Source organism: Megalops cyprinoides, chromosome 1, assembly GCF_013368585.1.
Source record: "Megalops cyprinoides isolate fMegCyp1 chromosome 1, fMegCyp1.pri, whole genome shotgun sequence".
In the NCBI taxonomy this organism is placed as follows: domain Eukaryota; kingdom Metazoa; phylum Chordata; class Actinopteri; order Elopiformes; family Megalopidae; genus Megalops; species Megalops cyprinoides.
This window is the reverse complement of record NC_050583.1, coordinates 10,667,513-10,691,429: the sequence shown is the minus strand read 5'-3', so window position 1 is coordinate 10,691,429 and position 23,917 is coordinate 10,667,513. Positions and strand designations below refer to the sequence as shown.

General features: G+C 45.5%; 1 protein-coding gene across 1 annotated transcript; it reads right to left on the bottom strand.

Moving 5' to 3' along the window:
* Positions 1-7,046: 7,046 nt before the first annotated feature.
* Positions 7,047-23,259, bottom strand: LOC118788889 (rho GTPase-activating protein SYDE1). Its single transcript, XM_036545082.1, has 8 exons — positions 22,977-23,259; positions 14,118-15,005; positions 12,363-13,283; positions 11,483-11,712; positions 10,824-10,950; positions 10,133-10,314; positions 8,153-8,414; positions 7,047-7,571 (listed from the first exon to the last, which is right to left on the bottom strand). Exons 1-8 carry the CDS (start codon positions 23,059-23,061, stop codon positions 7,075-7,077), a joined length of 3,192 nt encoding a protein of 1,063 aa, XP_036400975.1. The 5' UTR covers positions 23,062-23,259; the 3' UTR covers positions 7,047-7,074.
* Positions 23,260-23,917: the final 658 nt, after the last annotated feature.

Sequence of the window (23,917 nt, the reverse complement as noted above, 5' to 3'; positions counted from 1 at the left end):
TTCAATGAGCCATACCTGGTGCTTAATGCATGAAAACCCAAATGTATGTTGTTTACCAGGTTTCATAATCCTATACCAGATGACAGGCAAATTATCAGATTACATGATCAATTGGTTGAATGAATGTCATTTTACAAGTACCTAGGGTTTTAGCATGATAAAACACTCAATTGACAATTTGGTGACAAAATGGCAAGTAGCGCTTGGCTTTTATTTCAGAAATAAATCCTTTTTTACACAGGAGGCAAAAACTGGAAGACTGGTTCTAGCTACATTTTTACCTATTACTGTTTATGGAGACAAAATGTACTTGCATGCTGCTTCCTCTATTTTACAGGCCTTGGACAGAGTGTATCACAGTGCACTGTGTCATTACAAATGCCAAGCCATTGACCCACCACTGTCATCTCTGTGAATGGAACGGTTTAACGGCTAAGTCTGCATAGGTCCAGTCACTGGTGTCTTTTCATTTACATACCCGTCACAAAGCCTTCTGACTGGGACTCTCTATTGAAGCGGAATTCCAATTATCAGATAAAGGTATTGGCTTCATTCCAGTAACTTTTTGCTGTTTAAAGTTCCCTGACCTTGCATAGAACTTGGGAAAATGGCTTTTAATTACTCTGCACCCAAAAATTGTCATCACAATCAACTTGTGGTGGTCCTATTAATACATTCTCTGATTTTAAATGTTCATTTTACAATACTATAACTGAATAGTGCACATGTTTTTAATCTTGTTTACCCATTGTATTTAGCTTCAACCTGTTTACATGTGTTGTCATTGTACTGCGTATGTCAGCTTCTCCATAAAAAATATGCCAATCTTAGCAATGTTTTTCCTGATCAAATATGAGGACACATTTCAAGTTACAGCCAATATCAGTGTTACTTCCCATAACGGGCAATCCTTCATTTGTACCATCGGTGTTAGATAAACATACAAATTCATCATTCATTCAATCTCTAATTCAAATTAGAGATTATGTTAGAACTCATCCACAAAATCTGACATCAGTGCCACATGAAAATTTTGATAAAAACCTAGAGATGTTCATTGGCTCAAACAAAATAATATTTCATCTGTATTCTACCTTGCAATCAATGCAAACACCTTCTATGCGTGCAATAAAACAAGCATTGGAGGAAGAACTAGGGCTGGGTATATCTGTGGACATATGGGAGGATCGTTTGGAATATATGTATGTCTGCTCTAACGCCAGGCACTGTCTAATCCACTTTAAGGTCCTACACAGGTTGCACTATTGGAAAAGTAGGCTGCACAGATTTCTTCCGGACATGCCCCCCATTTGTGATAAATGTAAGACATACGAAGCCACATTGCTCCACAGCTTTGTCCTCTGTTCCAGACTGCAAGGCTTCTGGACAGACATTTTCAGGATTTTTTCAGGAGGTTGTAGCGGTGAACATAAACCCAGATGCAATGTTAATTGTAGTAGGGATATCTGAATGGCTCCAGAGCCAAAGCATAGCTCAGCATCGTTTCATATCATATGGACTAATGACAGCCAAAAAACTCATACTCATGTTTTGGAAAAAGGTAGAGGCACCATCATCTAAACTGTGGCTTACCGAGCTAACAAATATACTGGACCTCAAAAGAATTAGATAAATAAATTTCTGATGTGGGAATGGGAATTACACAGAGAGAATGCTAGGTGATGTTTTATAACTTGCGAAGTGTTCAAAATTGACACCTGTAAAGTCATGTGTGTTGTTCACATACTGAAGATATGGTGGTTTCAATCGATCAATCAATTTTTTTTTTTTTTTTTGTTATAGCACATTTTTGCTGTTGTGAATGTCGCAACACACTGCACACGTAGCACGGTGGATTCATCATGTTCATTGTGCCCGGTTAATATAGTTGGTAGCTTTGCCACTGAAGTGTCTGTTGCTCAGATGGGAGAAGAGACGGGGCGGAGAGGTAGAGAGTATGGTGGTTAGAAAGGGATGACCAGGGAATTTGGTCCGGTAAGTTACAGTGGGCAGTGCAACATTAGGTAGCCTTAACAGAGATAAACTACGGCAGCATGCAAAGAGGGGGTGAGCAGGAAGGTTAGCACCCATGGCCTCGAATGCGATCAGTGACTGTCCTGCCCCAATGAGAGCAGGAACCAGCTAAAAGCAAGACACAGTCCAACTGGAAATGAGGTCACAACAAAGACAGCTCATAGCACCAGAAATTAGCCATAGGCCACCCTCTTCCTCAGCGCTCAGTGTGACTAAAAGACCTCCAGTAAAGGTAGGTTTTCGCTCAAGACTTATAAATTGAGATTGTGCCCAATTCCAAGACAAAATTAGGTAAGATATTCCATAATAGGGGAGATCTGGGAGAAAAGTCCCCACCACCAGATTTAGTTTTTTTTTTTTTCTACTTTTGGAACCGTCTGCAATCTACCCTCTTATGAATCTAGGCTAATGTATTAGTAGATCCTGCAGTTAAACGGACATGATTCCATTTAAAGCTTTGTTTGTCTGGGATTTACATGGCACATACAGTACACAGCTCTAGCCTGCAGAATTATGAATGCTGACCACAGCTGTAGTTAGAAGAACAGAGTAGAAGAATAGCAGAGTAAATGGCATAACTTCCTTGGCTGAACAACTACCAAAATTCTGTCTCCACCTTTTCAAAGTCTTTTGTTTTGCTGTTTGTGGTATAGGCCTACCAACTGCCCTGTGGTGATGTCGTTAGTTAGTGCAATTAAATACATCCAAAGAGTCAAAAGCTAACTTTTCCATACAGGTAGGCAGCCTCTCCTAGTTTAGCTCACTTCAAACCCCACCTACAAATATTTGCTCGATTGCAAGAGGACGTTGTTTGCTTACGGATACTAATCCACATGGTTTGCTGTCTCGGCAAAACACGAAACCTTTTACACTCAAGGGGAAAAAAAATCGAATATACTCTAACACTAAACTTCAGAGTTCGGTCCTGCCGGAGGACAACAGAGGGCAGCAGTTAACTACAACCGAGGAGCCGCCGTGCAAAGCTGCGCATCAGCAGCTAGTGACACGGAGTTCGCGCACGCACAAAGCACGGCACTGTGGTAAGATGATACTGATGCAGAGATGGCGGCCAAAGCTAAATCACTTATTCACGAAGTGAGCCCTGTGGCATGCACCCCCAGTTCCCGCTATGCAGAGTGCGCAGATAGCCTGTTTTGCGGGTGCCAGGCGAGATTCCTCCATGGGAAGCCCGCCGAGAAACGCTCCCACAGAGAGGAAACAGTGGTCCTTTTGCGCCCGGAGGAAAGTTCCGCATTAACTTACGGAGATCCCGCAGCTGGTATGCAACAGAGTATCAACTGGGATCATGGCCTCTGGCTCCGTTCCAAAATGAATCGTAGTTGGAATGAGCTCGAATTCACCACCACTACCAAGCGAATGCGAAGGTCTTTTAAAATTATTTAAACTAGATATTTCATAGTGTAATTTTTGGAAGACATTACTTCATTTCCAAGTATGCGTTAATAATTTGTACCTAGTGAAAATACATGTTTGTAAAAGTGTGTTATTGGAAAACGGAGTGTAGGTACGCGTGTGTAGTGAGACTGTGAGAGCAGACTTCAGGAAAGAGCTTCAGCGGTGGACAACTCATTCGCGCTATACTTGTTCTATATATTGCTAAAAGTACTTCAGTCTCGGCTGCCTGTTTTCAGAATAAGGGAATAATTTCATTTTTTTCCGAAATGGCCCTGGGTTTTCTTGTTAAAGTCATTCTGGAAAATGCAGTATGCTCCATGTTCATTGCTTTGTGAAAGGTTTGATCGGTTAATGAAAAATGCAACAAACTCAATTTGATTCATTGATTGATTGAATATTTAAAATGAGAGTAAAATACAGTTAAATGAACGCAGAATAAAGGTTTTACTGTTGATGAAGTCGTGGTGAAGTTCCTCATGGTGAAATGGTGAAATTATGAGCATCTGACAACGTGGTCCACGGCATTCCCATATCCTAATTGACCCAATCATGCAATTAAGGAGACCGCTGGAATGAAAACCAGAGGCATCGCTGGCACTCCAGAACCGCTTCTGTCTTCCCAGTACCACTGCGTCAATTCTTTTTTTTTTTTTAAATACTTGTGCGTGGTTAATACTTTCGCATAAGCTCACATGTTGTAGTGTTACAAAACTCTTCAGTCTTTAAAAGTTCAATTCTGAGATATTATAAACAGCTTATTTTTTAAAGTAAGATTTTCTCTGAAGTGGTTTACTCGATGGGATTGGTTCCAAATGGTTTTCGGTTATACGATTAGATGTTTGGAAGCACGATTCATGACACTGTATGATACTGAAAACTACTCATAAAGGCGTATGGTTTTGCACGTGACCACCTTCGGATCAGCAAGGGATCAGTGTTCTCCAATTACGATCAGTGCCTTGTTCATGTTTGTCCACAGCTGGGAATGAGTTCAGCAATAGTCTGCACCTCAGTATCATCTCAGCAAGATCAAATTAGTTTCGGGTCATGTTTGTCTATGGAAAATAATGTTTACGCTGTAGTACATTGTATACGTTGTTCACTCACCGTGGTGGGAGGCTCGGCCAACCAGAAAACAATACCTGTGTTCCCCTTGTCTTCGGTGTAGGCATGTTTTTTCTTTTTTTTTGCTTCTGGAACAGTGCACTCTTTCTTCTGATTGGGCTAAATTTCCCATGTGACAACTGCTGGGTGAAACATTAGTGTTTCACAGGACCTGGTGTTGACGTGAGGACTAATGAACAAAACCACATTGCGTTCTGTGGAGAAGTGCTATTACTATTTTCTTTTGGATTCAGTTCTCCTAGGTATTGTGGCTTCCTCCTTCATAATTGTTACAGAAAAGAAGCCACAGTACAGGAAGGAGAAGGAGCCTCATTTGCTGAAATATAAGAGGCCCCCATGTCAGGTGACAAGTTTTCACATTTTGTGGTGGGATTCCAGGTGTGCTCTAAAAGAGTGCCGGCTAGTGTGAACTGGTGCTCTGTCTGCTCACATTTTTTGTGAGCATGAAGTTTAATATATCAATATGTGTAAGTGTCCCAAATAAGTGTAACATTCATAATTTACAGGTAATAAGTGCTAAGCAGTACTAAATGCTCTGGTACTCTAGTACTTAAGTACTCTAGTACTTAAATAAGTATTAAACTGAACTGCCTCAGTAAATATCCAGCCTTAAATATAGATGACGTAAAATTGGTAAGGTGCTGAGGATAAGATTGTCTCCTAATCAAACATGTAGTGAAACACAGCAGTTATTTTCACTTTACTGTAGGTATATTCTTTACATTACATTACATTATAGGCATTTAGCAGATGCTCTTATCCAGAGCAACTTACACCAGTTAGTTTTTTTTTTACAATGTTATCCATTTATACAGATGGATATTGTACTGAGCCAGGTGCGGGTTAAGTATCTTGCCCAAGGGTACAGCAGCAGTGCCCTCATCGGCAACCTTTCAGTTACGAGTCCTGCTCCTCAACCACTATGCTACACTGCCGCCCGCTCTGAGTTCAAAAAAGAAAATCAAACTCATGGCGGGATCTGTATTTTGTTCTTCTCTGCTATTGGAGCAGCAAAGTCAAACATATTTAAGTTAAGAATTTATGAACTAACAATGAAAGCCGTTTCGTTAATTTAATACTGTGCTTTATTTTTTTTTTTTTGGTTTATAACACTGTATGGCATGTTACAGTACCCACTTATAGCAATAATGGTGTATTTGCACACACATTTATAGAAATGCATAGGAAAAATTGTAAGTGCTTATTGTAGATGTGCAATATCAAGTAATACTGTTTATACAACTAAACAATAACACAAAACACAAATAGCAAAAAAAAAACAATTAAAAAACAAACCAAAAACAAAATTGGTGGTTAACACAAGTTCACCATTGTTCACAAGGGCTCCTCTTTTTTACACATGGAACATGGAATTGCTCCTGAACATATGGCCATAGCATTCCTTCTTTGTAAGAAAGTCACAGTTGACTAGATATTGTACCGTGCACAGAAAAAAATACCATTAATGCTGACGACAGAAACAAAACACATTATAATATAACAAGCAGTGAGTACAAAACCCTACAAAAAGAAATCTGTGATACAGAAGTGCAAAAATATTATATGAGTCTTTGGTCAGTCTGTGAAATAAATCAGAGACCGTTATATGCACAGTATTTTGTGTGTGTTTCGCGTGTGCACATGCTATTTGTCAGATGGTGTAAATGTATATGGGTCTAAATCTAACACTGCACTGTATGTTTATGCAATAAACACTCTCTCTACAACATTAAGTTGAAGTTTATAACAACTCTATAATTTATAGAGCAAAATTATTTCAAATTTAAGTTACTTTCCTTCTAACTTCAAAAAAACGCTCCTTCTAATTTAACACACTTAAATGTTTTTTTTTGGTTTTTAGGTCTGCTTCTTGCAATGAGATACTGAATTTGCAGTAGGAGTTCAAGGCACAAATCATTCCAAAGGCAAACTGACCTAAAAACAACGTACTCCCCAGATAGGAACTTTCTGTGCTGAAAAAATGTAAAGGAATATGTAAGATTCATTTAGTACACATACTTTGACTCACAAGCAGTGATGGATTGTCACTTCACAAAGGTTTTTTTTTTTTTTTTAAGAGCTTGTTGAAAAATTCTGAAATTGTCCAGAATAAAGGAATGTCCAAGACATTAAATAAATTAAAGCTGATCCAAGAGCTCCCCGGCCCATCACTGCGATGGGGACAAGCTTTTGGAGTTAAGTAAGAGGGCAATTCCCCACGATGGCAGTTAGTGTTTTTACAGTATACATCATCAGGAAAACAAAATACTCAAAACCCGCTGGAGCAAATATTGCCCGTCGTCTTTCTTCAGTCTTTATTTCTACATCGTGAACTGGCTGACTGTTCTGGAGAGAACAGAATTGGATTTTTGGATATGAATTTCCCTGTTTGGTTTTTTTTTTTCCTCTGTTATAGGTGTGAAGTCACTGCCATTGACTGTCCATACTGTCACTTGCTACATCCCCCCCCCCCCCCCCCCCCAGCCCCGCCCAGATTTCTCACAGACAGATGTTGATCTGCTTGGACAGCTCCCTCTCCAGGTCGGAGATGAGCGTGTCAAAGTCCTTCAGACTCAGTCTACAGGTGAAAGGGGCGTCCAGGTCCAGAGCGTCGGGGCCCAGGGCAAACTCATCTACGTAGAGGGGTCCCGGAGAGTCCCAGTCGCTCTTCTTCAGGGGCTCCTGTGGCCTCTCCTCCTCTTCCTCCTCCTCATCCTCGCTGTCGGTGCCCGCCACCTCGTCGTAGTCCGCCTCGGTGCCGGACAGGAAGTCGCGGCCGCACACACTCCAGTCACCTGCGTACCGGTTGCAGGGGGGGCTCTCCAGGCGCCCCCGCCCCCGCCGGGACACCACCGCATCCTGGGGCAGGTCCAGACGCAGGGGCAGGCGCTGGCCCCGGCGCCGCAGGGAACTCTGGGATACCGGCGGGGTGGAGGAAGGCGGCTCAGAGGTGTGAGTCTGGGTGGGGTGCTCGTCTGGGGCTCGACCTGTGGGGACTGAGAAAGGAAGGAGAAAGAAGATAGGGGAAAGGAGAGAAAGAGGGATAGAGGAGGTAGAGAGGGATGGATTTAAAAGAGGAGAGATAGCTGAGACTGTTTCCTAGTCCAGGAAATCATGAGTACCTCCACAAACAGACACTCAATCATCCACAGCCACCTGACCCTGGCTATGCATGATGTATAATGATGTTACAGTCTCTGTATCAAACACACTAATGCTGACAGGGTTTTAATCTAAGATAGAAATAAACAGTCCATCAATCTGGTCTGTCTGCTGCATACACATTCAAAGATGTGCGTGCGCACACACACACAAACACGCATACACATGCATGCACTCACACACACACACGCACTCACACATGCGCACACACACACACGCGCACACACACACACGCGCACACACACACACGCGCACACACACACACGCGCACACACACACACGCGCACACACACACACGCACGCACACACACACGCACGCACACACGCGCACACACACACACACACGCACACACGCACACACACACACACGCACACACACACGCACGCACACACACACGCACGCACACACACTCACTAGGCCAGAGCTGCAGCAGGTAGTGCAGAGCCTCGATGTGCCTCTTGAAGTCCACCGCGCTGGCGATCTCCTCGCTGTGGGTGAAGCTGCGGCCACCTCGGGGTGCCCCCCCCACGGCCTGGGCCCCCGGCCTCCATGACTCCTGGCTGGGTGTGAGAAGAACCGGGCCAAAGCACACAGCCAGGTTCTGACACGTCATGCGGTTACTGTCGCTGTGGGAGGCCACCAGGCTGAGGTGATCCAGGAGGAGAGCCAGGGTAGCCTGGAGAGAGGGAGACACAGACGATAAAATGATAAAGATGCTGCTGAACTGATAAAATTTATGAACTGATAAAGACGGGCAGCAGTGTGGCCTCGTGTGGCATTATTAACGAAAAGTAACCAACAAGGCTGCTGGTTTGATTCCCCACTGGGGCAATGCTGTTGTACCCTTGGGCAAGCTACTTAACCCACTGCCTCTGTAAATATCCAGCTGTATGGAGAAAACTGTAATCTACATAAGTCACACTCGATAAGAATGCCTGCTGAAAGACAATATTGTAACGATGAAGACTGCATTGCCCCCATAGAGAAACTATACTTGCAGCATCATGCATACAAACAGAATATAGTACAAAACAAAATGAAATATACTAATATTCATTAAAAATAATAAATACACCTTCAGACTTTTTCAGTAGTGGGCCAGCCCATATGCCCATAAGGGGCTAGTGTGGTTCTTTCTTAGTAGCGGTACTAAGGTTTTACGGAGTGATCAAGTAAATTATGGCAAGTTACAGTGGACAGCTATTTAAAAGAATTATAGCTACTGAGAGGAAGGGGAGCACTGAGAGATGGAGGGAGAAGGAGAGAGGGGGATGGGTAGAAGAAGAAGAAACATGTACCCACAGCAGTTTACCTAAATATCAGTCAGCTTAGTAAGCAATTACCGATGTAATTATGTACTGGCTACTGTGTAACTAACGAGTAATTACCGTTTATCTAAATCCTGTGACAAAGCAACTAATGTGGAACATAAGTCTGTCATTTATGTAGTTACGCAAGCACGTTCCTGCCCAGCAGTTCACCAGAGCTTACTGATGCAGGGACTGACCATTTACAGAGCGGTTATGGCCACTTAACGCAAGCATGGCCAAGACAAGCTGTGTCAAGGGAAAGAGAGGGATGAGAAAGAGAGCAAGAGAGGGGGGGTTTCTCGCTATTCTTGCTCTTGTGAAGCTATCCGAGCCACAGGGGGTTACATTTTCTCAAGACAAAGGAATATGAGCATAAACCAACATGAGAATGTCCTGGAGAGGAAGTGGTTTACAGAGCAATTCTGAAACATTCTGTTCTGTGGCCCACAGCCAGGAGCTGAGCCTGAGATAGGCCGGTCTGGGTAGACCCTCCCCCTCGCCTCCCCCTTGCCTCCCCCTCCCCTCCCCCTCCCTCCTCTTCTCCTTCTCCACCATCTCCCCCCTCTCCCCTCTCAGACATCCCCGCTAACAGAAAGTTTATTTCAACGCCTATAAAAATAATTATCATTGTTGAAACAAAAATAAAATCCAGGAATACTTGGTGGGAAGTTGGATGTAATAAAAACAAGCGGAGTGACTGCTACAGGGCTGTGTTATTGTTGTCAGTTTCCATAAATAACTTTGTCAAGGCTGAGTCCACTCACCCTGAAGAGAGAGGGAGAGAGGGGAGGGAGAGAGAGAGAGAGAGAAACAGACAGGGAGAGACCAGAAGAGACAAGCAAAGAGAGAGGAGAGGAAGAGGAGAGGAAGAGAGAAAGACAGAGAGCGAGAGAGAGAGACTTCGACTTCAACAGGAGGGAAGCAGTGAGACAGGAGTGAAACAGAAAAAGAGAGGAGGACAGAGGGGAAGAAAGAGAGAGAGAGAGAGAGAGAGAGAGTGGGAATGCATGAGAGAGAGAAGGGGGGAGGTGGGAGAACCGCATGACAGAGAGACAGACAGAGCCCATCAGGAGAGCCTGCGTACCTTCTCTGGCTCTGGGAGGCACTGCAGCAGGGAGACGGTGCTCTGAGACCGCTGCATGTCCGCGCTTGTCCCGCAGGGGGCAGCGCGGGGTGGCCGCAGGGTCATGGCCTCCAGCACCACCTCGTACAGGGTCCTGGTGATCAGTGGGGATGGCAGCTCACGCAGGTAGTCCTTCAGGATGCCTGACCAAAAATCAACCATAAATTGGGAAGCCATTCAGGAAAAAACTGTAGATGAAGCTCAACACAGTGAAGAAAACATAATTACCTCTGAACCAATATCTATAAATAAATTAGGAAGTGTACATTATCTGTCTCTTCCTCTTGCTGCTCATATGCATATGCATGTGTGTATTTATATACATTACTTGACATTTTTGTCATTTAGCAGATGCTCTTATCCAGAGCAACTTGCATAGGTTACAATTTTCCATATTATTTATTTATATAGCTGGATATTTACTAAGGCAATTCTGGGGTCAATACCTTTCCCAAGGGCGCAGTAGTAGTCCCCCAGCAGGGAATCGAACCAGCAACCTTTCGGTTACAAGCCACACTCTTTACCGCTCCACCGCACTGCTGCCTACAGCCGTGCTTCCTCAGTTCCTTACTGTGACTCCCCAATCCTCCCTCCCCACCCCTCTGTCTCCAGAGTCCCCCCCAAATCGACCAATGTCCTGCTGTGAACTGACCGGTAATGACGTTAATGTCGGGGTACAGCTCTTCCGTCAGGGCGATGGCCGCGCTGTCTCTCTCAAACGCGTCTCTCAGTTCCTTCTTCACCGCCGCGGAGCCACACAGGCGATACAGACCCACCACCTACAGGCGAGGCGAGCCAACGTCACAGTATCAGTATCACATCAGTATAACATTAGTGACGGTCACATTACATTGCTGTCATTTAGCAGACGCTCTTATTCAGAGCAACTAGGTTACAAATGTAGCCATTTATACAGCTGGACATTGACTGAGGCGATTCTGGGTTCAGTGCCTTGCCCAAGGCTACAACAGCAGTGCCCCAGCAGGGAATTGAACCAGTAACCTTTCGGTCATGAGTCTTACTCCTTACCACTATGCCACTCTGCTTTCCCATACATGTTACTATAAAGTTCTGTGAGGCCCATACATGCAGCCTGTTACATGACATTACTTGATGAGCTATACAGCTGCTTCTGAAACGACACTCGTCCATGCACAGAAGGATGGTTCTTCTCTATGAGCCGAGGTCCTTAACCACTATACCACACTGCTGCCCCATCTTAAGAGCAGCCGAGATCAAGGATGTCAGTGATCCCATGCAAATCCAGTGATCCTGTGCAATCCAGCTGTTCAGGAGCCGATCCCTCCTCACCTTCAGCCCTCTCTTCTCGATCTCCGCCACGCATTTCTGGATGATCAGGGGCACCTTGACGGTGGAGCCCTCGTTGTCCACCAGGTGGCGCAGCTCCACGCCAAAGACGCTGGGAGGCTGGAGGTCGCTGGGCCGCGGGGAGGGGGGCTCCCACTGCTCCAGGAGGGTAAGCTTCACGTAAAGGAGCCCCCGCGGCTCCAGTTTCACACAGAGTTGCTGAGAGCGAGAGCCTGGGGGGGTCAGGAGAGGGGGAAGCGGAGGGGGGGTGGGGGGTGAGGAGAGAGGGGGAGAGAGAAAGAGAAAGCATTCACTGAGCTTCACTCGGCTCAAAGTTCATGACCCGTTCCCTTGGAACTGGGGCAGAACAGCCCCGCTGAAAAAACTGGAGTCTCACTGTCAAATACTGTAGCACTGGGAGACATGTTGGATCTATTGCCCTCAAAGGCTTCCTCCCACGTGACCCCTTCCCCGCGCCCCCCCCCAACCCCATTTGTCTGTCTGTCAACATATCCGTTACGTTTATAAATTCCCCTCACGATCCTGTCCTGAGAGACAGAACATGCTACACATCCACAGTTTGATGCTAAATACCAATTTAAAAGGGAGTGAACAACACATACGTAAGTGTCAGTCACTTATTTAGCCTTAATTAGTATTTTGACATGTGACATTCTCTGTACTTTTAGAAGGGGAGAGGTTACGCTGCAGCCAAGAGGAAATGCTTTAAAAAATGAAATGTGGTACACAGGGTGCAAAGCTCAGTTAAATCAGAATCAGACAAAGTCTCCTTAATTGATCTGTCCCTTAACTGCTTTTAAACAAAGATTTAGATTCCTAAATTCTCCCCCCCCCCCACCTCCTCTTTCTCTGCGTTCCTCACCTCTGAACAGTGGGGGTATGGCCACCGCCCCCAGACAGCAGACGCGGTTTCGAGTGGGGGCTGTCGGGCCGGGTGGCACGGTGGTGGGCGGGGCAGGGGTGGAGCAGGGGTGCGGGGTGAGGACCACCAGCTTGAGCAGCCTGGCCCGCTCCAGCTCCAGGTTGAAGGTGTGGTTGAGCAGGAGGGTGGGGCCCCGGCAAGTGAGCAAGGCGGTGCGCGCCCGGGTCACCCCATCCACCTGGATGGCGCAGAACACCTCCTTGTTGGTGTCCGACTTCGGGGAGCGCAGGACCTCCTCCAGCCCAAGGAGGTGCACCGTGAGGAGGCCCGAGACCCGCTGCGCGCACCGGGGCTGCTCCGACAGGCAGTACGGCCGGAAGGAGCCCGCGTCCGGGACGGCCTCGCCGGCCGAGTGGGGAGGGGGGGGTGGGGTGGTCTCGGGCGACGGGGCGGCCCCCTGCTTGGGCGGGAGCTCGGGGGAGTCCCCGTCGCTCAGGTAACCCCCTTTGCTGGTGGAGCGTCCCCGGGAGGAGCGCCGCAGGGGGCGGGCGGGGGCACTGGTATCCAGGTGATAGCGGCTGATGACATTGTTCGAGGACTCCTTGCGGGCGTTGGGCGGGGACGTGCCGTCTGGGGGGTTCTGGCCCGGCCCGTGGCGCTGGGTGCGGGACGAGCGTAGGCTCAGCTTCCTCCGCAGCTCGGGCAGCTTGCGCATCTTCATCGAGAGCCTCCGCACCGTCCCCGGGGACTTGATCTTGTCCATCACGCTGCTGGCTCCGCCCCCGGCCCCTTTCTTCTGGGCGCCGGGACTGTCCGAGGGACCGGCCGCCACTGTGCTGTTACCCTCACTCCCGCCGCTGCTGCTACTGTTACCGCCCCCTGCCTGCTGGGATTCCAACTGGGAGGCCTGCTGGGACACATCTGGGGGGGGGGGGGGGGGGGGGGGGGGGTAGAAAGGGAGGGGAAAAGAGGTGGAGAGGAGAGGAAAGGAAAGGAGGAGAAAGACAAACCATGACTTGGGAGGATGATTATAGGTGATCTGCAGTGAAAGGAGACTATATACGTTTTGACATTCCTCTCTCAGTATTTATGGAACGGGTGAGGTTACGCCTACAGTTGGGTACACCTAAGCCCAACAGGAAATGCTTTAAAAAGGAGATACCTTACATTACACTATATTACATTACAATACGTCATTTAGGCGATGCTCTTACCCAGAGCGACTTCCAAATAAGTGCATCAATACCTCCTTTTTGAAAATCTCTAGCAAACAAGAAGCAACACAAAAAGTGAAATATTTTTAAAATACAAATTCCTTTTTTTTTGTTCAGTTGTTGAAACACCCTTGACAACACTTAAATCAAATCCAACCTTCACATAAATCTAAGGTTCTAGGGAACTGTGGGGCATTCATCTTAATTATGTTTATTTAACACCACAGCAAATCCTTTGGATATCTGTACCAGTCCAGTGCAATGCTGAAACAGTCAAGTCTTTCTAGCTACACACTCTCAAAGGTCTCCTGTTTTCCAGTAGCAGGAACTCCTCCCAGCTGATCTCAATCTAAGATTGTTTGATTCAGCTAAAAAAAAAAAAAAAAAGGGCAAAATAAAATCCAACAATCCACTTTACCCTGGGTTAACCCGTGAGCTATCCCTTTCCAAGGTACTCTGTAAGAGTGTCAGTTTCAAGATGTTGAACATGGTAAATACTTAAAATACTCTGTGTGTTCTTTGGTGGGCTCTCTCTGAGTACCTGGGTGCTCCTTCTTGCTGACTGCTGCGGACTCCGCCATGAGCTCTTTGGTTTGACAGTCACTCCCAGGGCCAGCGCTTCCCTGCACGCACTGACCACCACTGCTGCCCTGGCTCTCTAAGCGGGACCCCCCACCACTGGCAGCAGAGCTCCCGAGTAACCCCGCCCATCTTTGGGTCCGGGTTTGGGTGTCTCTCTTGCTTTCTGGCGATCCCTCCGCGTCCCTCTTCCTCCAGGGGTTCCCGTAGTCTGCGCTTCCACCTCCCCCCCCGAAACGCGAGTCCTCCTCTTCCGGGATGGGGTTATACCAGATGTTGCTCTCCCTGTCCGCCCCCTGCCTCCATTCTGTCAAACAGTTGGGGAGTAATCTGGAGGCCTCGTCTGCAGCCTGGGGCTTTCCTGTGGAGAGAACCCAGGCTCGGCTGCTCCTGTCGAGGGTCTGGAGGTAGGCCCCCTGCCCGGAAAGCTTCGCTCCGCTAGAGGAAATGCATATCTCGGCATAACCCCCTACTGGATGTGTCAATTCTGGCAAAGCTGCACTGGGTGTCTCACAAGAGGCAGCACAATACCCCGGTTCCCTCTCAAAATCCTTACGTCTGCTTTCCAAGCCATCCTCACCCAGAGTCTTTTGGCTCCAGGCCTGCTTTGAGACTTGGGCTTTTCCTGAGCAGCTCTCCCAGTTGGGAGCCCGAGAGCCCAGGCTATGTTGACCCTCTGTGCTTGGCGAGTCCCGGGATAAGGAAAGCTTGGCCCAGTTCTGTTTTTTGGCAACTGTGATCAGAGGACCACGTCTGCTGGTGTCCTCTGTAGGGAGAGGTTCAGCTTGTACTGCTGAAGATGACGATGATGACGAAGAGCTTTGTAGGAAATCTGTTTTCCCAGGGATATCTGAGGGAAAAAAATTACTACTATTATAATCATAATAGTCATAACCACTGTCATCCATCATCAATTGCCTTGTTTATGTCATGTAAAAGCCCAGGGAATTGTGGGATATACAAATGAGAAAAACACTCTGGATACAATCCAGTACCATTGGAAGAGACAATATAAGTATACCTAATTCAAATCCAGTATACTGAATCTCAGATAACCGAGTTAGTCTGATGATTGCAAATCCATGCTGCGCTGTTTGTTAGTTTTGACTGGCATACCTGACTCTGAGGAACTCCAAAGTTTTTAAATAAGTTGAGGAGTTTATTCCTCTCTAATGAGTCATGCAGAAAGAGAAAAGACAGAGGAAACTGAAAACAGAGAGACCACAGACAGGCTGACTTCGAGAGAGAGAGAGAGAGAGAGAGAGACAGAGAGAGAGGGAGAGAGGGAGAGAGGAGGGGAGAGAGAGGGGGGGGGGCTATAATATTTAGTGGTTCGTTTAATAAGCCTTTTGCTCTCTGACATCCTGCACATCTGGGCTTCTCTCTTTTCCCTCTCTCTCTCGTGTTCCTGCATGTGACTCCCGACACACAGCGTATCTGTCCAGGGAAACACATGATGAATAGCAGCTCTTGTCCACGTGTCCGTCTATCCGTCTGACTCCATATAATCAACTTATACACATCTGTGCATCGTGCGCCTTTTTACCCATGAGCCCTTGCACCCGTCCATCTGTGTACCGAAAGGCGGTTGGGTCTCAGCCTATGGGCTTTACACAATAGTCCCTCCAGCTGAGCACCATCAGCTCGAGACTGTTGGTTCTCCTCCCAGGAGTGGGACTAGCATTTTTACATTACATTACATTACTGGGATTTAGCAGATGCTCTTATGCAGAGCGAGTTACATCAGTTACAGTTTTTTTTACATGTTATCCATTTATACAGCTGGATATTTACTGAGGCAGTTGTGGGTTAAGTATCTTGCCCAAGGGTACAGCAGCAGTGCCCCAGGAGGGAATAGAACAAGAAACCTTTCAGGGACAAGTCCTGCTCCTTAACTTGCTTCCTTAAATATTTCCATAATTATTCAGCTGTATATGTGCAATATGTATACACATGCTAAGTTAGTCACCCCACACTTTAGACTACTAACTACAATTAGTGAAAATGAACAGAACAACACTGCAAGTATGGCATTATTATTATCATTATTAATTATAATTAATTATTATTAATAATACCCCATCCATGACAAGTTATATATTTCTAAATATTATTCATATTTATTTTTTACAGCAGGATATTTACAGAAGCCATTGAAGCGCATTGCTTAACGGTATAATGGCCATGAAACACCATGTAACCACACCAGGACCCCTCTCGCTGCAAGGTCAGTTACTTTCCTCTTGTGCAACACTACAACCTCCCACAGCACTACACAGCCATTACAGAGCCCTTACAGTCATCACACACACTCACAAAATCATTGCAATAAGGCCGATATCGCAATGATGAAGTACCCCGACACAGAAAAGGCAAGGGCAGGACGCCCCCCCATTGGTCTGTGACATGACTGCACGGTCTTCACCATACTTCAGGCCATGTGGGCTGCCCTCCAGAACAGGAAGTGGAGTGTTACAGTCTGTTCACTGCAGACAACTTCCTGTCCAGGGAGGACGGCCAAGGATCAGAGGCAGGGAAAGGGGGTTGAGAGAGGGGGAGAGGGAGGGGAGGGGGAAAGGGAGGGGGGGCTGGAGTGGGGGAGAAAAGAGGGGCATTGTCCATTAAAAAAAAAAAGGCGATCTGTCCCTAAAAGTCTGTTGGTAACGTTAATCAGGGAAAAAATCCCTGTGTTACTTATGTATCAAAGCTGCCAAAATCACTTAAGATATTTTCAGTGCATCTGGAAGCAAGAGGAAGACAGACGGAGGGACGGACAGAGGGAGAACAACCGGCCGATTCTGTGGAGGCACTTGGAGTCAAGGGCTGATGTCAATGACCGGTCTTGTGCTTCAATCCTGACCACAGCTGCAGACCGAGAGGGAGGGGGACAGGGGGGTGAAACAAGCACACACTCACACTCACACACACACACCAACTCATTCACTATTCATCACAGCACCCAGAAATGCACGCACACACACACTCCTACAAACCAAGGGCTTATTCACTCCTGCCTCATCACAACGTCTCCTCACCCCATTCATTACACTGCTGCAATGCATACATGGTGATTTCATTTGTGTGTGTGTGTGTGTGTGTGTGTGTGTGTGTGTGTGTGTGTGTGTGTGTGTGTACTTGTCAATCTACAAAGAAAGCATGCCTGAATTTACCCTTCCAGTGTTTGGACACACAAGATTTCCTACGTGTTGACGTCTGTGACAGTCTTAACCTCTGAGCCACTTCAAATACACGTAAACGTACCTCACTGTTCATACTCTTTAACCTCAAGATACAACATTAAACTTCTTCAGTCCGATTTTCTGTCAGATGCAGCACTTTAGCTATGTGTAGATTGCTGGGAGGAAGTCACTGACCATCACTCAAACTCTGAGGCTGCAGGTGTGCCTCCAGTCTATATTTGTGTTGGACGTCATACTGTCTTTCTTTGGCTCCTTCACCATTCACACCATTGCCAACCCAGCTGCCCCACTGATCTCTCTAACCCTATAGAATAGGCTGTGCGCAACATTAAAGTACCTCTCAACACCTCCCAAGTTCAAACTTCCCCTTGTCTGCCAACACACAGAACAAAATGCTATTTTTTTTCTCTTCATTCACCCAGCCAGAGGCATCTAAATTAAAACAACTTAACAGTTACTGTGTGAAAACTCTACCAGAAAACAAAGCCTTTTCAGTTTGACAAACTGGTATTTATGCAAAAAAAAAAAAAAAAAAAAAAAAATTTCCACCGAGACCAAATCCCATTACAGCATTTCCAAAAAAGCCCTGTCACATCTAATGGAACGACAATAAAAAGAAAATAAATAAGAACTTAAATGCTTTGGGCAGATTTGTGCGGTCAAACCAAGATTTTTTTGGGGAGGAATTGCCTTCCTCTGAGACAAGCGCAACTCCCAGAATGCACTCTGTTAACCACACGACAAACTCTTGCGATGCTGAAACTTCCTTATAAGTCATTGTTCAAAGTATCATTTTCTAAGCCCATTCCTCCGTCTTTGTCTACCTCAGCCTTGCTTCTCACCGGTGGCAGCAATAAGATTGCTGAACTGAGATCAGTAACAACAAACACACGCCGCTTTATCTCAGGAACCATCTCGTCCCTTCGAAGGGATTTTTCCAAAATTACAGGAACCTTGTGCTGAGCTGATCTACTGATAGAGAGAAATGAGGCTGAGGGGAAGAGACCATAGAAAGAGGCCAGTCTTTACAGTTATTACGGAAACTCCCCCATCTTAACATCTGACCCAGTTTTTTGGTCCAGGGTATGGGAGTACAGTATGTCAATGCTCAAAATGGTCACCACACAAGGGAGAAATGGCTGGCATTGTATTCCTAAAAGATGCTCTTACTGTTTAATGCAGCATCAACAGAGGCAACATACTCCACACCAAGAGGTCACGTTTTTTTTTTTTTTTTTTGTACCTCTCAGAATGGGTGCTGGAAGTGTCCTCTGACGAAAATTCCCTTTGCTTTTTTTCCCCCAATGCGAGTTAATATTAACATAAGCAGTGCTGCCATTATTATTTCATAATTCATGAATATTCTCTGCAGTGGCTTGTATGTAAACAATTTTGGGAAAACGTTAACGAGCGCACCGCGTAAGAATTTTGCAAGATGTACATATACAGTACCAAGGAACACAGATTAGCGGCTTGTGACCATTGCTGGTAGACTGTTCATGTGTACAGTGCACCTATGTGAATAGAAAAATTCAAAATTACCCTCTTAGAGGACCCTCTTAGTCCTCTAAGACAACAGAAAATTATTCTGTCAACACTACCCATATCCCATAGAAATTTAGGCCCCAATGTCCTATGAGGTGTTTTCTGAAGGGAGGTTCGAGTTCACTTTCATAATATATGCTTAAGTTTATTTGTCCATTCTAAACACTCCCTTATGAAGACAATGTTTTGCTTGATATTATTTCAATGAGATCCTGTTGTTTGTGTCTTCTTGCTCCCCAGACTTCCCTGATTAAAAAAAAAAAAAAAATCAAAATGACTTCTCCAGGGCAACCTCCGGGAAGTGAAGGAAAAGGAAGTTGTAAAAAAAAGAAAGAAAAAGAATAATATTTCTAAACTGAAAGACAGGAAGTACAGAAACAGGGAAGGACATCTGTGACACAGTAATGGCTATAGGTGTCAATATTTGTTCTCAATAAAACAGTCAAATATATTGGTGAAAGCTTTGTGCTTTTCATAATTTCATTTTAAATATTCTTTTTTTCTTAATAAACTCAAGCCTCATTACAGTTGATTAGCTTGTGAGGTACTGGGCCGTCATGAGAAATAACCAACTTCCTGTTTGAGATGCAAAAAAAAAAAAAAAAAAAAAAAAAAAAAAGCACAAGGATCATGGGATGTTTAAAGAACACAGAAAGCGATAACATACACAGATAAAATGCAGATTGCAGTGTCTAAATCCGAGAAATACACAGCCACGCCACAGTGCCTCTCTTTTACCGAGATAGTGTGCTGAGACCACAGGGTTCCTTTGACTGCATTTTGTGCTGTTTAAGGAATTTGCAAGCCCATCTTTCCGCCATGCCAGCGAAGCCAATATGAATTTGGGGTCGAAGCAGAAAAAGACTGATCAGCACAGAAAAACAGAGAGAGCAAGAGTGAGAGAGAGAGAGAGAGAGAGAGAGAGAGGAGAGAGAGAAAGAGGTCTCTGTTCCTCTGCCCTCATGTGGCTCACAGATGGAGAAAGATAAAGAACTCTATTGACAGTTACTGGTGAGCTCCAGATCACACGCAGGGATACTCACAGGCACGCATGCACTCACACACGACACAGAATTTCATCACAAGGTCGAACACAGGCGCTGGAACACAAGCAGCTAATCCTTAGCAGCCCTGACCTGGCTGCCGAACAGCGGTAGCACTGAAACACACACACACACACACACACACACACACACACACACACACACACACACACACACACACACACACACACACACACAAATCCATGTGCACTCTTGCATGCACACACAATCACACAGGAAGGCCGGGTTCTCAGGTAATGGTCTGACAAACCAGACAGTAAATTATTTCAAAGCGTGCAAACAGGTATTCAAAGAAGGGCCAGAAACTTCAGGATCAGGTGATACTGTAAAAGTTTAAATATCTGGTAGATCACATTCACACAGCAGACAAAAGTAGCCCTCTCCTAATCCCACTCTCCTCCATACCTCAAAGCTCAAAGCTCTCTCTGCCACTTTAATTACGCGCACACACACACACACAGACACAGACACACACACACAAACACGCCAAATTGTCACAGAAAACACGGATAAACATACACGCACACATACAGTCACAACAGACACACACCGCAAGCCCTGCCAAGCCTCCTGTCCCTTCATGACCAAACACCATGGTGTTTTATACACACGCCCACACTAAAATGCACGCATGATCCAGCTTGCCAGCTCCTTTCCCTATTTTAGACATAACCAGGAGTGAAGGAGGGGGCGGGAAAGGGGGGGGGGGGGGCAGGCTAAGAGAGGGAAGGAATGAGGATGGAAGGGGGGGGGGGGGGGGGGGTAGACAGAGAGGAGTTGGGAGGGAAGTGGAAGAGGGCATGATTGAGAAATGCAAAATGAGAGCCAGAGAAATTAAGCACCAAAAAATAAGGCATATCCCGCCATCTGTCACAGAACCGGTGCGACTGGAGAATCTCACACTTCACTGGGCCCGAGATGAACTCATTCACATTGAGGGGGGAAAAAAGGGAAAAAAAAAAGTGTGGAAAGGTTCAGTCAGTTGAAATAGGAATATGTCTAACATGTAACCTTAGGAGAGTTCACTCTGTGTCGGGCCCCACCAAAATGGCAGAGGGACGTGTGAACAGCCTTTCTGCTCGGTGCGGACGTCAATGCGGCATAGTAAGCCTCCGCTGGGAAACGCAGTCCTCCACCGTCCCATGAGCCCTCACTCCTCCTGACCCCGCATACCTCGGACTGACCCACTGATCTCTGTAACGCAGATCAATGGAACGGGCCAGGGTTTAAGCAATTCCAGCCCTCCGCCAACTGCTCCTCATTCCTGCGTCTGTCACAGGTGCAGACATACAGAGCTCCCCAGGAACTGACCCCAGGTCAGTTTCATATTGTCGCACAGATTGGTTTGAGTTAGCATTGTGACCGGGTCAGCTGACACTGGCCCGCTCCTCGGGGGCTTTGTAAACAACTTACAGTCGCACATCTCCGCCGAGTGAGAGAGCTGATTGTTAGGGAGTGGTGGGAGGAAGGAAAGTACACAAGGTATTGAAGCTAATGTTATGATACAATCACTAACTATCTTATACCTTCATATTCTTTACATGAACAAGGAGCTACAATAAAAATCATACCCTCAGAAAACTTTTTAACAAATAGATTATTATGCTAGATACTAAAGCAAACTAGCTGCCTACACTTAAGGAAAACTTGAAGAAATACAGTGAAGCAAACATTGTAATGTCTTAGAGAAGTTGAGGTGATTTTTCCATAAAGAGAGAAAGAAAAAAAGGTTTAAAAACGAATAACACCGCACAAAGAGACGTTCATAGTCATGGTGAATACGGTCAACTCACTGACAATAAATTTCTAAATATGAAGGGAGAGAGCAAGAGGGAAAAAAAGCACAGTGGCCTTCATTCAGTTAGCATGCCGAGCTCCGCTTCTCAGTCATTGAGACTCCATGTCAATACAACCCATCTTTTTCAACTTACTACACACCCAACCCTATCAAGCACCATAATCCAGCCAAAACTGCCAAGAAACAGGCAACGCGATTTAGAACGCACTCGATTTTGAGAGATGCTGTAGATTATGTTAGCCGTTGTGTCTGAATGAGTGAAATCAGTGGCACCGTTGACTAACGCGGTTTTGATAATGCCCTGGGCCACAGCAGTGCCAAAGGGAACGAAACCTTGGCGGAGGTGGATGCGTTCGGCGCTCACCTAACGGAAAATAACTGAAAATCTCGGTGCTCCAATGTTGACAGGCAATGCCCGGGGCCCGGGGCCCAGGTTTTCGGTGGCCGCCCCTCCCAGTAGGAGCAGCAGGGCTGGCTCTTGAATGGTTGAATTACGTAAGAGGCGCATATTTGCAGACAAACGCGTTTCGAGCTCGCTTTGCCAACATAACGGTACCCCTGTCTACTCAACCGATCCTTTGTCCCGTGCTGCCTCTATAACCATTACCTGCCTTTCGATTCACCTGAAATTAAACGGTACCTACGAACACAGCGTAATGAAGTTGGCAGGGGTCGTAGGAAGTCCACGGCGTGCATAATGTTTTCTTTTCGCGATTGCGACACAAGTTTAACTAAAACCAAATGTTTTAGATGCCAAAACTTGACGTAACCTACCACAGTTCAATTATTAACGAACGAAACGGGAGCAATGCAATGTTATGCAAGAAGTTTTTTTTTTTCATAAATAGAAGATTAGACAAAGAAACTGACATTTCACTAGGCGAAACGTTAATATAAATTCTGCGTTTCTCAACATTAAACATTCATTCCGAGAAAACTGTCAAGACCATATACACACAGGACATTGATTCAGCCAGCCACAAAACACACAGTCAAAGGTAGCCGATTCAACTTAAACAGCATTCAAAATATCTATAGCCGCATTTCGTTTTCCACGAGCTTACGTTTTCCATTCCCTGACATTCAAATTCTGTTACAGAGAACGAGCAAAACAAGTCAGCTGCACAGATCTGCACGAGAAGGCCTTCAAAAACATATAAACTACTTGCTAGAAAACACAGTTTAAAAAGTTTTACATGATCCTTTTCGCTTACCCCCCAGTTTCGGATCTGTTTTTCTGCGGAATTTCTCCTTGCCGCGGAGCCGAGAGAAAGTCCTTCTAAGTAAAGGTTCAGCCATGACTGCAACCCCGTATCCTATTTGTGTGTACTGGTAGGGGATGTGAAAACGGAGGGTTACCCCCTAATATTATACGGATTCAGACATCCTTCGCGTCCGCATTCACTGGATCCAGATCCGTCGGAAAAAGAGCGTCTCTGTGCGACTCCATCGCTGCCGAGCTCGGTGCGACTACTCAACCTGCCCCTGGTCCTTTGGCCAAATTTCCCAGGAAACAAATTCCTGGGATTCTTTCCCAAACTTTTTTTCACCTCCTGCAGCCAAGAAGAGAGGTCGAGAGACAATGAGCGCTTATGGGAATTGTAGTTCGAAATGAATTGCGGCGCAACAGCCGTAACAACGATTATACCGATAACATATAAAATAATAATAATAATAGCAATAATAATAACAATGATAACTTATTATTATTATTATTATTATTATTATTATTATTATTATTATTATTATTATTGATTTTATATGTATAGCACCTTTCACAAAATAAAATATTGTTCAAAGTGCTTCACGGTTAAGTAAATATTAAGTCATAGTAATAAAATATACACACATCAAATCAGACCATAAAACATTAAGAGCATTAAGAGACATTGGCGCTGCTGCATTCTGAATCAGTTGTAATCGGTCTGACTTTGTTTTTGGAAGTGAAAAGAACGAAAAGTAAAAAGAGGATTACGGTGGTCAAATCTGTTTGCTACAAATGCATAAATAAGTGTCTCTGCATTTGTTAGCGAGGCATACAGTCTAATTCTGGTAATATTTCTAAGATGAAAGAGTGTTTGAATGACACGGTTAATATGTGGTATAAGGTTCGAATCGGAATATCTCTCTAAATGCTGTGTTTGAAGCGTACGAT

Bases quoted from the DNA above. Each gene is read 5' to 3' on its own strand.
- LOC118788889 (XM_036545082.1), bottom strand. From the start codon at position 23,061: ATGGCTGAACCTTTACTTAGAAGGACTTTCTCTCGGCTCCGCGGCAAG. The intron at 13,284-14,117 runs GTACTCAGAGAG...CCCCCCCCCCAG, and splicing joins CAGCAAGAAGGAGCACCCAG to ATGTGTCCCAGCAGGCCTCC. The intron at 8,415-10,132 runs GTACGCAGGCTC...CCCTCTCTCCAG, and splicing joins GCCTCCCAGAGCCAGAGAAG to GCTACCCTGGCTCTCCTCCT.